The following is a 13,278-nucleotide window of genomic DNA, read 5'->3' on the forward strand; positions in this document are numbered from 1 at the left end:
CCTACAACAAAACTAACCCTAACACACACACCAAGAAAAGGAAAAATACACACACACAAAAGAGGATCCTGGCTAGGGAGTCTTCTAAAGATAGGAGAAACAAGGCAGGCATGAGACCAAAGCAATGAGGTCAAGTTTTGACTTTTGAAATGTCTACTGTGCAATATTCTCAGAATTTCTTCTTGTGAATTGGTTCTGAATTGTCATTGATAGGAGACTTTATATATGCACATTTCCTGGTGAACAAAAGTGTTCCCCTCCCCCCACCCAGAATCCATAATGCCAATTGGCTTGAGAAAACAGCATTCTTCCCTGCCAAGATCCAGGTTTTGATCATCTTGATATTTTTATTATTTTTATTTCATTTCTATACTGCTTCATTTTTAAAAATAAATAAATTTTACTACCCACATTAAAACATGTCACAAAACATGTCACAAAGCAATTCAAAATAAAATATTACAGAAGAAAGTCAACTATAAAGTACATCCAAAGCAATCTAATTAACAGGATACTAAAATATTATCTAAAAGATTTCAAAGCAAAACATTAAATTGATGCAGTCTGAAGAATAGATGTAGCCATCTGTCATGTATGATCTAGCTGAGATTCCTGCATTGTAGAGGGTCGGACTAGATGACTCTCAGAGTCTTTTCCAACTCTGCAAATCTATGATTCTGTGAAAAGAGGTAAAGTACAGAATGCACATTAAATGCAGCAAAGTTAACGGGGGGGGGGGAATACTTTAACGTTGCAAAAGAAAACATGACTAAAGGAAGTCAAATATAAAATGCACATTTAAAACAACATAATTAGCAAGAGAATATTCATGAAGATAGAACACATCTGCAGCTGTTGTTGCCAATCCTGCAAATGGTGGTTCATGGTGGGTGGTGGCTGTGGAAGCCCAGGCTCGATAACCTGAGTCTTTACTAAGAAACAGCCAAACTGGTCTCTCCACATGCATAGGAACTTTTCTTAAAGTAGAGAAGAATTCAGATTGCCTGCATCACCTTTCTTCACCCTTCCTGTAAGCTAAAACCACTCTCAAACTCTTACACACCCTCCCACCTCTGGAATGTGGTTAGCTCAAACTTTTCTCAGGCTAAATCTCCTGCGGAAAGCCAAAAACTTCAAAAACACAGCTTTACTAATAATGAAATGATAGCATAGAATTTGAGAGTTGGAGACGTGTTTTAAAAGCATTAACTATGCATATATGAAACAAAAAGGCCTCTGACAAACAATAACTTGCACGGTTAAATAAGTTGGCCCTACTGCTTCTGCTTAGGGTTGCCCTTATAAAGAGAAAAACCCTTCCCTTCCCATTCTAAAACTCTGAAGCTGTGTTGTTAGGGAGCCTTGGTTTTCAAGGCATTAAGGGAACATGAGAGAAATGTTCTGAATCGCTCACAGTCCTCTTATCTTTGGAAGAGGCGCTTGCACATGAAATAACAGTGTTACACTCACTGAAAGGATCTTGTTTGGGAGAGGCAGAAAGAGCAACATCAAAAGTTTGCAAAAGGTTTTGTTTGGATAAGTGTACAGCTAAACATGCTGGTAACACAGAGAGTGGATTTAATTGGAAGATCTTCCCACTGTATTGTGATGTAACCAATGGAAGTGTAGTTTCATGTATTTTAAATTTAAAGCACTATATAAAGTACCGGTATGTTCCTTTGTTAGATGGGGGTCTTCTCTCTTCATTGTGGCGGTGGGAGGGGGGAATCCTGCTACAGCAGTAAATAAAGATCACCCTCCTAGTTGTATTTTAATCATGACAGCTGAGCCTCTTCTAAAGACCATGAGTTGGAATCAACCATGTATTTGGACCCACAGAAGCCAGCGCAAGGACCCCTGCTAGTGCAACAGAACTATTCCTCCTCTCCTTCCCCACCACACCTTTCGCTCGCACGCATACTGTGGGATGGGTTTTAATAAACGCGGGTGGCGCTGTGGGCTAAAGCCTCAGCGCCTAGGGCTTGCCGATCGAAAGGTCGGCGGTTCGAATCCCCGCGGCGGGGTGCGCTCCCGCTGCTCGGTCCCAGCGCCTGCCAACCTAGCAGTTCGAAAGCACCCCCGGGGGCAAGTAGATAAATGGGTACCGCTTACCAGCGGGAAGGTAAACGGCGTTCCGTGTGCGGCTCTGGCTCGCCAGAGCAGCGTTGTCACGCTGGCTACGTGACCCGGAAGTGTCTCCGGACAGCGCTGGCCCCCGGCCTCTAGATGTGAGATGGGCGCACAAACCCCAGAGTCTGTCAAGACTGGCCCGTTCGGGCAGGGGTACCTTTACCTTTACCTTTAATTGCAATTTATCCCTCCAGGCTCCCACATATGTGGGCTGAATAGCTTTAAAATCCCACCGTGGGCAGCAAAAATTAAAAGCATAGGAATTAGAATCTGTAAAATATTGTTTTAAGCAAGCCCAGCTATGAAGTAAACTGGCTCTCCCTTGCTCACCCCGCTTCACGAAGAATCAGGCCACAACCTGGGAAGTAAGTTTAAAATAAGATTTACTTACTTTAAAATCACTCATTTGTTCACAGCAATGACAGCTGTAAAAACTGTGCAGGCAAAATATCATATTTTTCCGCTCTATAAGACGCACCAGACCATAAGATGCACCTAGTTTTTGGAGGAGGAAAACAAGAAAAAAAAATATTCTGAATCCCAGAAGCCAGAACAGCAAGAGGGATCACTGCACAGCGATTCCTCTTGCTGTTCTGGCTTCTCAGATAGCCATGCAAAGCCTGCATTCGCTCCATAAAACGCACACACACTTCCCCTTACTTTTTAGGAGGGAAAAAGTGTATCTTATAGAGCGAAAAATACGGTACTTACATTCACAGTATAACCAGTTTCAGGCACGTACCTAAAGCTGGAGCAAGCACAGGGTACACCTGCCCTCATGGTTGGTCAAAGAAAGAGAGAAGAAAGAGGAAAAAGAAAGAGCGAGCGGGGAGGGAAGAAGGAACAGGAAGTACTATATGATCATTTCTCTGCAGGAGAGGAGGGGGAATGATTGAGCTCTCTCTATCAATTGTATTTCTATAGTCTGAGTATCTGCCTATCAGCAATACAGTTCTGTGGACTTAGCCCTTTCACATGCTAACTAGCAATAATACACATTTGTTAGGTTTGGCTGCTAATCTCCACATACCACCCCTATTTCCCTAATAATCACCCATCCTGAGAGGAGGAATCTGAGTTCTTCCATCCTATCATTTGAGGATTGGACAATAAACTTTTACTTTGTTTTCAATATATTCTGCAGCACCATCTACAGTGGTACCTCGGGTTACATATGCTTCAGGTTACAGACTCCGCTAACCCAGAAATTGTACCTCGGGTTAAGAACTTTGCTTCAGGATAAGAACAGAAATCGTGTGGTGGCGGCGCAGCAGCAGCAGGAGGCCCAATTAGCTAAAGTGGTGCTTCAGGTTAAGAACAGTTTCAGGTTAAGAACGGACCTCCAGAACAAATTAAGTACTTAACCCGAGGTACCACTGTAATCCCTAAATGAGACAGCGCAGCAAGTAGAGTGAAGGGACCTGCACAAACTCCCCCTCCTTCATGTGTGCACAAATGCCAAGATGAAAAAACAACAACAGTGCAATTCTAAAGCTTCCATAATCTTTAAATTACTGCCTGGTCCAATCCATTACACAATCTTTCTGAGTCTGTATGTACTGGCGGAGGAAGAGGAGTGCAGGGGGAGCGCACTGCCCCCGGCAGCCCGATCCCGGTGGGGTGACATCGCGGCTGCCCCCCTCCGCTCGCGCTGGGCGCGATGCCCCCAGGACGTGCACCAGCCCCCCGCCTGCTCTCTGCCCCCCCCTGCCCCCAGTGCCAGAGCATGAAGCTTCGTCACTGTCTGTATGTCTCTGCTTCTGTAGAACCAACAGGGGCAGACAGTACTAGATGTTCCAAGCCCCAAATAACTATGAAGAGAAAGAATTGGGAAGTGAAACTGACCACCAGTACACTATGCCTCAAAAGTGGCAACAAAGAAAGTAAAAATAAACGGGGGGAAATAAACCAAGACCGCAACCCTATGCACGTGAGAGTCAATAAACCTCACTGTATTTCTGCAGAGGATTGAGATGCGGTGGAAAAGTTTATTTTTCTGCTAACAGCACACAGGAATTACTTTGCTTTCTTTTGTATTTCAAAGGTTAGATTGCCCCTGAGATTCTCCCACCTCTTGCTATGAAGGTTTGATCATGTGGAACTGAAAGCAGAGGTGGGTCATTAGCAACGCAGATGAGCATTCTGGTTTGTGTAAATTTTGCTTTCTGATTACACCCTTTATGAAAATAAAAGCTGCCATAACCTTCCTGGAACAAGAGCCTCTCTCCAGCCAGCTGCTCCAAGTCAACATCACAGAATCTTAGCAGTTCATTATCACACGATTACTTCAGCTACTTAAGCAGCTATGCACACACTGTCTTTGTTTTGTTGTGAATGAATCGCTTTTCACATGCTTCAAACTGATAGGTTTTGAAGCAATGCAAATAAACACTCAAATTGTATCACGAGACCACCTGTTACAGACCACCTGTATACCATTTTCATAATGTTTTCTTTTAAGGCACTGCATGCCGTAAATTTCATACCGGTGGTCCATAACCTTTCCCAGTCTTCAGACATAATGTTGTACCCAATGTCTTGTGCCCATTTTGTCATAGCTGATTTAACTGTCTCATCTTGAGTATTCCATTTAAGCAACAAGTTATACATTCTTGAAAGCACTTTAGTCTTAGGTTCAAGTAATTCTGTCTCTAGTTTTGATTTTTCCACCTGGAAACCAATTTTCTTATCCTTTTTAAAAACCTCTAGAATTTGGGCATAATGAAACCAGTCTCGCACCTTTCCCTTCAATTTTTCGAAACTCTGCAACCTCCAAGTATCACCAACTCTTTCTATTAACTCACAATATTTTGCCCAGCCACTCTCCATGTTCCAGGATGAGAACAGAAATTGTGCTCCGGTGGCGCGGCAGCAGCAGGAGGCCCCATTAGCTAAAGTGGTGCTTCAAGTTAAGAACAGTTTCAGGTTAAATACGGGCCTCCGGAATGAATTAAGTACTTAACCTGAGATACCACTGTATAGTACCTTCACTCCAACATAACTGAGCCCTGAGGAAGAATAGGATGCCCTGGCATCACTCGTTGCTTGGAGATTGGGGTTGCACTCAACAAGATATATATATATATCCAGCCTTGGGGATTCCACTGTCTTCAGCCAGACAGTGTGTGTGTGTTTGTAGATCTACAACCTCTCCTGGACAATGACAGTTCTCTTTCTCAAGCTCTGGGAGGAAGACCTTTCATTGCCTACAGACAGCCACCCAATCTTAAACAACTCCTAACCCACAATAATACTACAACCAGACTTAACACGGACACTGGCACCAGAGCCTGCAATAAACCCAGATGCCAACTTTGCTGCCACATACACCCGGACAGCACCATTACTGGCCCCAACAACATCACACATACCATCTCGGGACTATTCAATTGCTCATCGTCTAACATTGTGTATGCCATCAAATGCCAACAGTGTCCTTCAGCTCTCTATATTGGACAAACAGGCCAAACCTTACACCAAAGAATAAATGGACATAAATCTGACATCAAGAATCACAAAACAGAGAAACCAGTAGGAGAACACTTCAATCTCCCAGGACATTCTATAGAAGATCTCAAAGTAGCTGTTTTACTACAAAGGAATTTCAGAAATAGACTGGAAAGAGAAGCTGCTGAATTGCAACTCATTACCAAACTTAAAACCATGGAGAGACCTGGTTTGAACAAAGACATTGGATTCTTATCCCATTATACATGACTAAGCCATTTCTCACCTTCTCACCCCTTGCCTTTTCCTGTAAGACCTATTACAGTCGTTAAGAGTCGTCAACAGGCTCATCTCAGCTATCTGCCAATCTCCCATTCCCACCACCCTTCTGAGTAATACCCCTCCCCACCTTCTCACTATATAGAAGGATCTGGCAACTTCTGTTTCAGTGTATCTGAAGAAGTGTGCATGCACACGAAAGCTCATACCAAGAACTAACTTAGTTGGTCTTTAAGGTGCTACTGGAAGGAATTTTTTTATTTAGGCTAACTCATGGAGCTGGAGCTCAGCCTTTCGGGAGCTGCAGCTATCTATTCCTTTGGCAGAATCTGACGCAGGATTAGAGGCTGCACTGCCTGCTTTACAAGTCCACCCTCCTCTGTATTTGTAAGTAAACACATATCTGAAAGCATCCTTATCTCTGGATAAGGAAACTGACCTTGTGGAGGGAGGTGGAGCCAACTGTCTTTTAGCACTATGAATTAGGGCTGCAAAGCAATGTTTACTTATTCCAACAGCCTGTAAACTAGGGGTCAGCAAACTTTTTCAGCAGGCGGGTGGTCCACTGTCCCTCAGACCTCGTGGGGGGCCAGGCTATATTTTTGGGGGGGAAATGAATGAATTCCTATGCTTCACAAATAACTCAGAGATGCATTTTAAATAAAAGCACACATTCTACTCATGTAAAAGCACGCTGATTCCCAGACCGTCCGCGGGCCGGATTGAGAAGAGGATTGGGCCGGATCTGGCCCCCGGGCCTTAGTTTGCCTACCCATGCTGTAAACTAAAGACAAAAGTTTCCTGACTTAACCAGGCACCACTTTAGACAAGTTGCTCATCGTGAAAGCTTAGGCTGGGCCATGCAATGTGAACCATGCGCTGTGTTTAGTATATTTTACATACTCCCCTCTCCAGCACTGGAGGGCTTCACTACATTGATGCTGTGTTACAATGACCATAATGGTTAGAATAATAAATACAGACACTGATTTTATTCTATAAAAGAGCAAACAGCAGTTCAGCATCTCAAAGAAGGCTGCTTTTATTTTCCCCAATCCATTCCATTCAATCGAGACTCCATTCAAGTCTCAGGTTAAAACTGCACACTTCGTATAGGCATCTGGTTGTTGAAATTACAGGAGCTGCAAAGTGTTCTCAGTCCACCAGATGGCAGCAAGACCCCAAAGCAGACTCTGGTCTCCAGTTGTTCAGTGTCCAGCAAAATATATCATGAAATCCAAGGGAAACCTTTCAACTACTAATGATTGGATTTAATGTCCTGTTCGGTTTGCCTAGCAATGGCACAGAATAATCAGTGCACTCTTTTTTAATTAAATAAAATATATCAATATTTATTTATTATCATATATTTATTGTTATATAAAGGTAAAGGGACCCCTGACCATTAGGTCCAGTCGTGACCGACTCTGGGGTTGCGGCGCTCATCTCGCTTTATTGGCTGAGGGAGCTGGCATGCATGTGGCCAGCATGACTAAGCTGCTTCTGGCGAACCAGAGCAGTGCACGGAAACGCCATTTACCTTCCCTCCGGAGCGGTACCTATTTATCTACTTGCACTTTGACATGCTTTTGAACTGCTAGGTTGGCAGGAGCAGGGACCGAGCAATGGGAGCTCACCCCGTCGCGGGGATTCGATAGTCTGTATCTAATTAGTATAATAGGTGCTTTGCTTACAATAAGCACACTTTCCTGGTAAGGGGTGGTATGCTTTGCCACCCCTTTCAGTGATGTTGTTCAGCTAGTATGAATGTGGTACTAGGGGCAATATGTTCCACTGGTGCTCGAGAGAGTAGTTATCAGTATCAGGAAAAAAATTGTTGTTTCCAACAACAGCAATAAGAGAATCCTAGAGATACCCCCACTGGGAGAGAGGATGTAAATTCACAGCCTGAAGTAAAGGCATCCTTTAAAAGCAAGTTTATGAAAATATATTTGACAAAGATACTAACGCGACATCTGAAATTGCACATGCTAAAGTAGTAAAGCACCCTCTGAGACCTTGCCCTAAAAGGTGGAGGAAGAAATAACTAAAATAATAATAAAATGCCACCTTTCAATAGATAAAACCATGCTCAAAGTGGCTTACAACATGAAAAGATTTATGTAAGTACAAAAGTAGTCATAAACAACAATCAAAACACATCAAAAAGCACAAGACAAAATTCCCACATAAAGCACAATAAGAGCTAGAAAAAAAGATACAGTAATTATTACAGGTAGTGAATATTTGTGTGGGGTTCTGTACCTTGCCCCGTGTGCGTCGGTGGAGAACACATAACCCTGCCTTGCCCCGTTATACCCCATTATACCCTGCCCTTTTCCGGGTTCAAAAGGACCTGCACATCAGCGGTCGCAGGCCAATTGGACACATGCAAAATTGGATCTACCTGTCTCAACAACAACAAATTAACACCCCCCAAAACAATACTCCAACCCAAGAGTCCAAAGGGCAGCCTTAGCTTTTGTAGTTGGAATCCATCAATCAGGCCTCACCCTCCCAAGCCAGATGGGAAAAAGCTGACAAGGCAAAGAGCAGGTCTTCCAGGACTCACAGCCAATAGATACAGGCAAAGCCTGCTGTGAGGTGCAAAGCTGTGGCATTAAGGGGGCCATTGCGAGCATCAGTCTAACTCCCCAGATAACAAAGCTCTCCCGCTTCTATTCTATTCTATCTCCCTACCCCTAGAGAAGACTTTTCACATGTACCTGTGGAGGAACCCCAATGCGTCTGCTATGCAATCCCTGTGCATTGCAGATGAAACTGCAGCATATTCTTCTGTAGGGCAGTGGTCTTCAGTTGGCTTGTACTCAATCTGGGTCATATCCAATCCAATGCTCCATGAACTATCTCTTTTTAAACAAACAGAAAAGAAGATGGAGAGAGAGCATGTCATTTCCTGCCAGAGTACAATGAGAAGCCCCCTTCCATTCCCCCACATACAGAAGCCAATCAGCCTTGCAGATGGATCGTACTTCAGCACAGGCCATGGGGAGTGCCGTCCACTGTACCTGAAGAGAGCAGGCTTGGTTACAGGGTGCAGGTACGCACAAGCTGCCCTGTATTTTGAGCCCTTGCCACCACTTGCTCATTGATCTGCCCAGCACCTGCCTGCTATTGCTCAAACAAATGCTGTAATACAGGAGTGGCCGTGCCAGCATGCATTGCATGAGAATGGCAGCACGTGCCCCTGCATGATGCCTCCTGTTTTGTGTGGCCAGGTATGTTGGGTTTGCTCTCTGTGTGGCGAGTGAGGCCTACCGGGTGCCCTCATCTATATTGGTAGCCAGATTGAGGCTTTCCTCTCAGTCGGGCACTTGACGAAATAGGATTCAGACTTTATATTAGTGTGACAGTACATTTTCCCCACCTCTGTGTAATATGGTGTTTAATGTACTGATTTGATTATCTGACCCTTTATAGCTGTTGTTTAACAACTGTAGGTCAACTAGAAACTGCCTTGTATTTGGCAACTAGCAAATGTAGTAATAATGATTTTTTAAAAAATTGTGTTTACAAGGAGTAAAAAAAGTAGGAAATAACCAAAACAAGCCTCTTAGTCACCCCACCCCACCCCATTCCTCATGGAGCATTGCTGAAGGATAATGCAAGGAAAGGAAAAAGACTTTAATCCAGGATGCTGCTCCAACACCTGGCATGCATTGCGGATTATATCCATGTTTTTTACGATGATGAAGTTATTATTACTAATACTAATTCTTATCCTTTGGTGATCACCTGTAGCCGAGTAAGATGAACATGGTCTTAATGGTGAGTCCGTAAGGGACTGCGGAGGCCAATTCTGGATCCACATGTCCTTCCACAGTGGGGACATAGGTTTCCGGGTGGGAGTTGATCATGGTGGGGGTTTGCCAAACATGCCTTCCTCTTAGCGCGTTTCTCCTTTTCGCTCAGAGTTTGGGCTTCTTCAAAGTCCATGACACCTTTGATAAAGGCTGTTCTCCAATGGGAGCACTTGCAGGCTCCCATTGTTTCCCAGTTGTTGGTGTTTATGCTACATTTTTGAAGACTTGCATTGAGCCAGTGTGGTGTAGTGGTTAAGAGGGGTGGACTCGTAATCTGGTGAACTGGGTTCGCTTCCCCGCTCCTCCACATGCAGCTGCTGGGTGACCTTGGGCTAGCCACACTTCTTGAAGTCTCTCAGCCTCACTCACCTCACAGAGTGTTTGTTGTGGGGGAGGAAGGGAAAGGAGATTGTTAGCTGCTTTGAGACTCCTTAGGGTAGTGATAAAGTGGAATATCAAATCCAAACTCTAAACCTCTTTTGTTGACCACCAGCATTAAGCTTTCAATTTTTAAAGTTTGGAATGGAGTAGTTGCTTTGGAAGATGATAATCAGGTATCCAAACAATATGATCAGTCCAACGAAGTTGATGTTGAAGAATCATTGCTTCAACACTGGTGATCTTTGCTTCTTCCAGTATACTGGCATTAGTTCGCCTGTCTTCCCAAGTGATATGTAATTTTTTTCAGAGGCACCGTTGATGGAACCTTTCAAGGAGTTGGAGATGGCGTTTATAAGTGGTCCATGTTTTGCAAGCATACAGTAAGGTTGGTAGTACAATAGCTTTATAAACAAGCATTTTGGTTTCCCTGCAAATGTCCCAGTCCTCGTACACTCTGCACTTCAGTTGGAGAAAACTGCACTCGCAGAGCTCAGGCAATGCTGGATTTCGGCATCAGTTCTGGCCCTTGTGGAAAGATAACTGCCCAGGTAGGAGAAGTGATCAATACTTTCCAATGTTACACTATTGAGTTAGATTTGTGGCGCTGCAGAGGGGTTTTTTTGTGCTTTTTGGTACAGTACTTTGGTTTTTTGGATGTTAAGCGATAGGCCAAGCTTTTTGTAAGCAAAGATATTTGGGATAGTTTCCCCAGATTTGGAGATACTGCAAGCTCATCTCTAATTTGTTTTTGCAGGACCTCTGCAGCTACGCGGGAGTTGCAGTTAAGGAGATGCTGATAATGTTATTTCCAATGCAATGCAATAGCTTCTTTATCTTTTTGAAGTGTGGTACCGTCTGTTGGGTGGGATGTGGGTGGCACTGTGGGTTAAATCACAGAGCCTAGGACTTGCCGATCAGAAAGTCGGTGGTTCAAATCCCTGCAACAGGGTGAGCTCCCGTTGCTCGGTCCCTGCTCCTGCCAACCTAGCAGTTCGAAAGCACGTCAAAGTGCAAGTAGATAAATAGGTACTACTCCAGCGGGAATGTAAACAGCGTTTCCGTGCGCTGCTCTGGTTCGCCAGAAGCAGCTTAGTCATGCTGGCCACATCGGAAGCTGTACGCCGGCTCCCTCGGCCAATAAAGCGAGATGAGCGCCGCAACCCCAGAGTCGATCACGACTGGACCTAATGGTCAGAGGTCCCTTTACCTTACTGTCTGTTGAGCGTAGGGGACAGATGTCATGATTTATTGGCCCATAGATGGTCTTTGTGGCTTTAAAGAAACTGTGCATCATGTGTGTCGGCTAAGTGAGGGATCTCTTGAACTTTTTTATACACTGGGAGTTCTTTAGTTCTCTGGTTCTCCTCAGCCTTAGGACTGGCGTAAGTCCCCCCCCCCCTTAGTGGTGCTGTTTCTATCTCTGTCAGATTATTATTAGCATTAGTAATAATACTAATGTGGGATAGCGGTTTGGACTAGGACCTGGGAGACCTGAGTTCAAATTCCCCCTCAGCCATGAAGTTCGCTGGGTGACCTTGGTCCAGTCACAATCTCTCACCTCACTGGGTTGTTATGGGACTAAATGAGGCAGGGGTTGTGGAGGGGGAGAAGCGTGTACTGGAAGCTACTGGGAAGGTTGGCTCTAATAAATGCAATAGATGAGACAATGCCTAGTTTGTGCTAGGTAATTTCCACTGCATGCTCTCTCTTTATATATATACAGTACAGTATTCCGTTTTCCCGGAGGGGCTGACACTCAGACACGCCTTGACCCCCCTCCCGCTCCCCGCCAGCCTACAAGGGACGCCCCCGCCCCTCTTTCCTCGACGCCCCGCCCGCTGCCCCCTCCGCGCTCCCTCCGCCGAAGAGCGGCCCTCCCTCCGGGCGGACCCCGCTCAAGCCCCTCCTGCTCCAGTCGGCAGCAACCCGGAAGCGGGCGGTGCTGGAGTCGGAGCCGTTTCCTGCCCGGGAGACAAGCGGCCAGGGTGGGATCTGTTGCAGCGGACCTGATCCGGAGCCATGACTCACCAGACCGGCATCCACGGTAAGGACAGCGGGGAGCCGCTCACCCCCCCCCTTTGCCTCTGCGCCTGGGCAGCTCCTTGGCGCCCGCCCGGACCCCGAAGGCTGCCCCGAGCGGCCCGCCGGACGCCAGCAGCCCCTCCACCCGTGCAGCCGCGCCCCGCTCCGGATCTGCCTTTTCTCTGCCCTCCTCGCCCCAGTGCCTTGCTCGATGCAGCCTTGCATCTCCCTTTGCAAAGCAGCAGTTAAACGAGCTGGATCCTGTTGTTGTTATTATTATTATTATAATCCCGCTGCCTGTTTGGAAAGGGATGCTGCACCAGCGGCGGCGTCTGTTCTGGGGAGGCTTCTGAAGCCCAGGGGCATCCGTGCGAAGGTGGCTGGCTGGCTGGGGGACATGCCTTGAATTGAAGGCTAACTGGCTGCCTTGGAGCCTGGAGATCTCGCAGGCTTCTGGTGTTTCGACCTTGCACCCCCCCCCCCAAAGGCAATGAATGCCTCCCTGAAGCACCATTTCTCCCAAATGCCTGACTAGCCCGCAGTCACCTGAGAGAATCCATTTTCTTAGGTGCTCGTCCAATGGCTGTAAAGAACACCAGTTTTCCTTAACAGAGTTTGCACAGTTTACCTGGAGCGGTTGGTTCTGGGTAAAAACTGGTATATTCTTCATAGCCCCTGCTGGCTTTCACTCACCTGGATTTTCCAAAAAAACACCACCACCAAATCCCAGTCTGAGGATCATCTTTCCTACCCAGCCCTTAGACCCCACAGCTGCATATGTTCTGAATGACTGTGGGAGCCCTGAAATTCCTTCAGCACATTCTCTTTTACATGTGATTTTCATATTTGTGCAGCAGCTTCTTTCCTGTAAAAGCTGCAAAGGCACCCCACAGCACTTGTATTGATGCCAAGGCTGAGACGGCTGCTTCCTGAGCTTGTATTTCTCTGCAAAGGATCTGTAGGTAGCAGCTCTTCTCACCAGAAATGTGTCAGCCTTTCCTCTGCTTCTCCATTATCTCTTAACATGTTCGGCTCCGCAGCATGAATCATAATTGCAGGAACCATTTCCCTTTCTGCGTAGCAGGCAGCTCCTTCGCTTCAGTGTTCCTCTCTGTCTCTGCCTTTAGCTTTCACCCGGTGATCACACAAAAGATAATCACAAACATTAATCTTCTCAGGTTCTTTATGCTTGCTA

At 45.7% G+C, this 13,278-nt stretch overlaps 1 protein-coding gene across 3 annotated transcripts in view; it reads left to right on the top strand.

The window, feature by feature from the left end:
- Positions 1-11,959: 11,959 nt before the first annotated feature.
- The window catches only part of TWF2 (twinfilin actin binding protein 2), a 67,957-nt gene continuing 66,638 nt past the window's right edge, over positions 11,960-13,278 (top strand). For 2 of the 3 annotated variants that reach the window (XM_082214571.1, XM_082214572.1), the window contains exon 1: positions 11,960-12,105. In XM_082214571.1, the coding sequence (XP_082070697.1) occupies positions 12,081-12,105 (25 nt within the window). In that variant the 5' untranslated portion in view covers positions 11,960-12,080. The remainder of the gene's footprint in view (positions 12,106-13,278) is intronic. The other variant, XM_082214573.1, reaches the window with a different exon arrangement.

The sequence above is a fragment of the Podarcis vaucheri genome (assembly GCF_965113315.1).
Source record: "Podarcis vaucheri genome assembly, chromosome: 2".
Taxonomy (NCBI): domain Eukaryota; kingdom Metazoa; phylum Chordata; class Lepidosauria; order Squamata; family Lacertidae; genus Podarcis; species Podarcis vaucheri.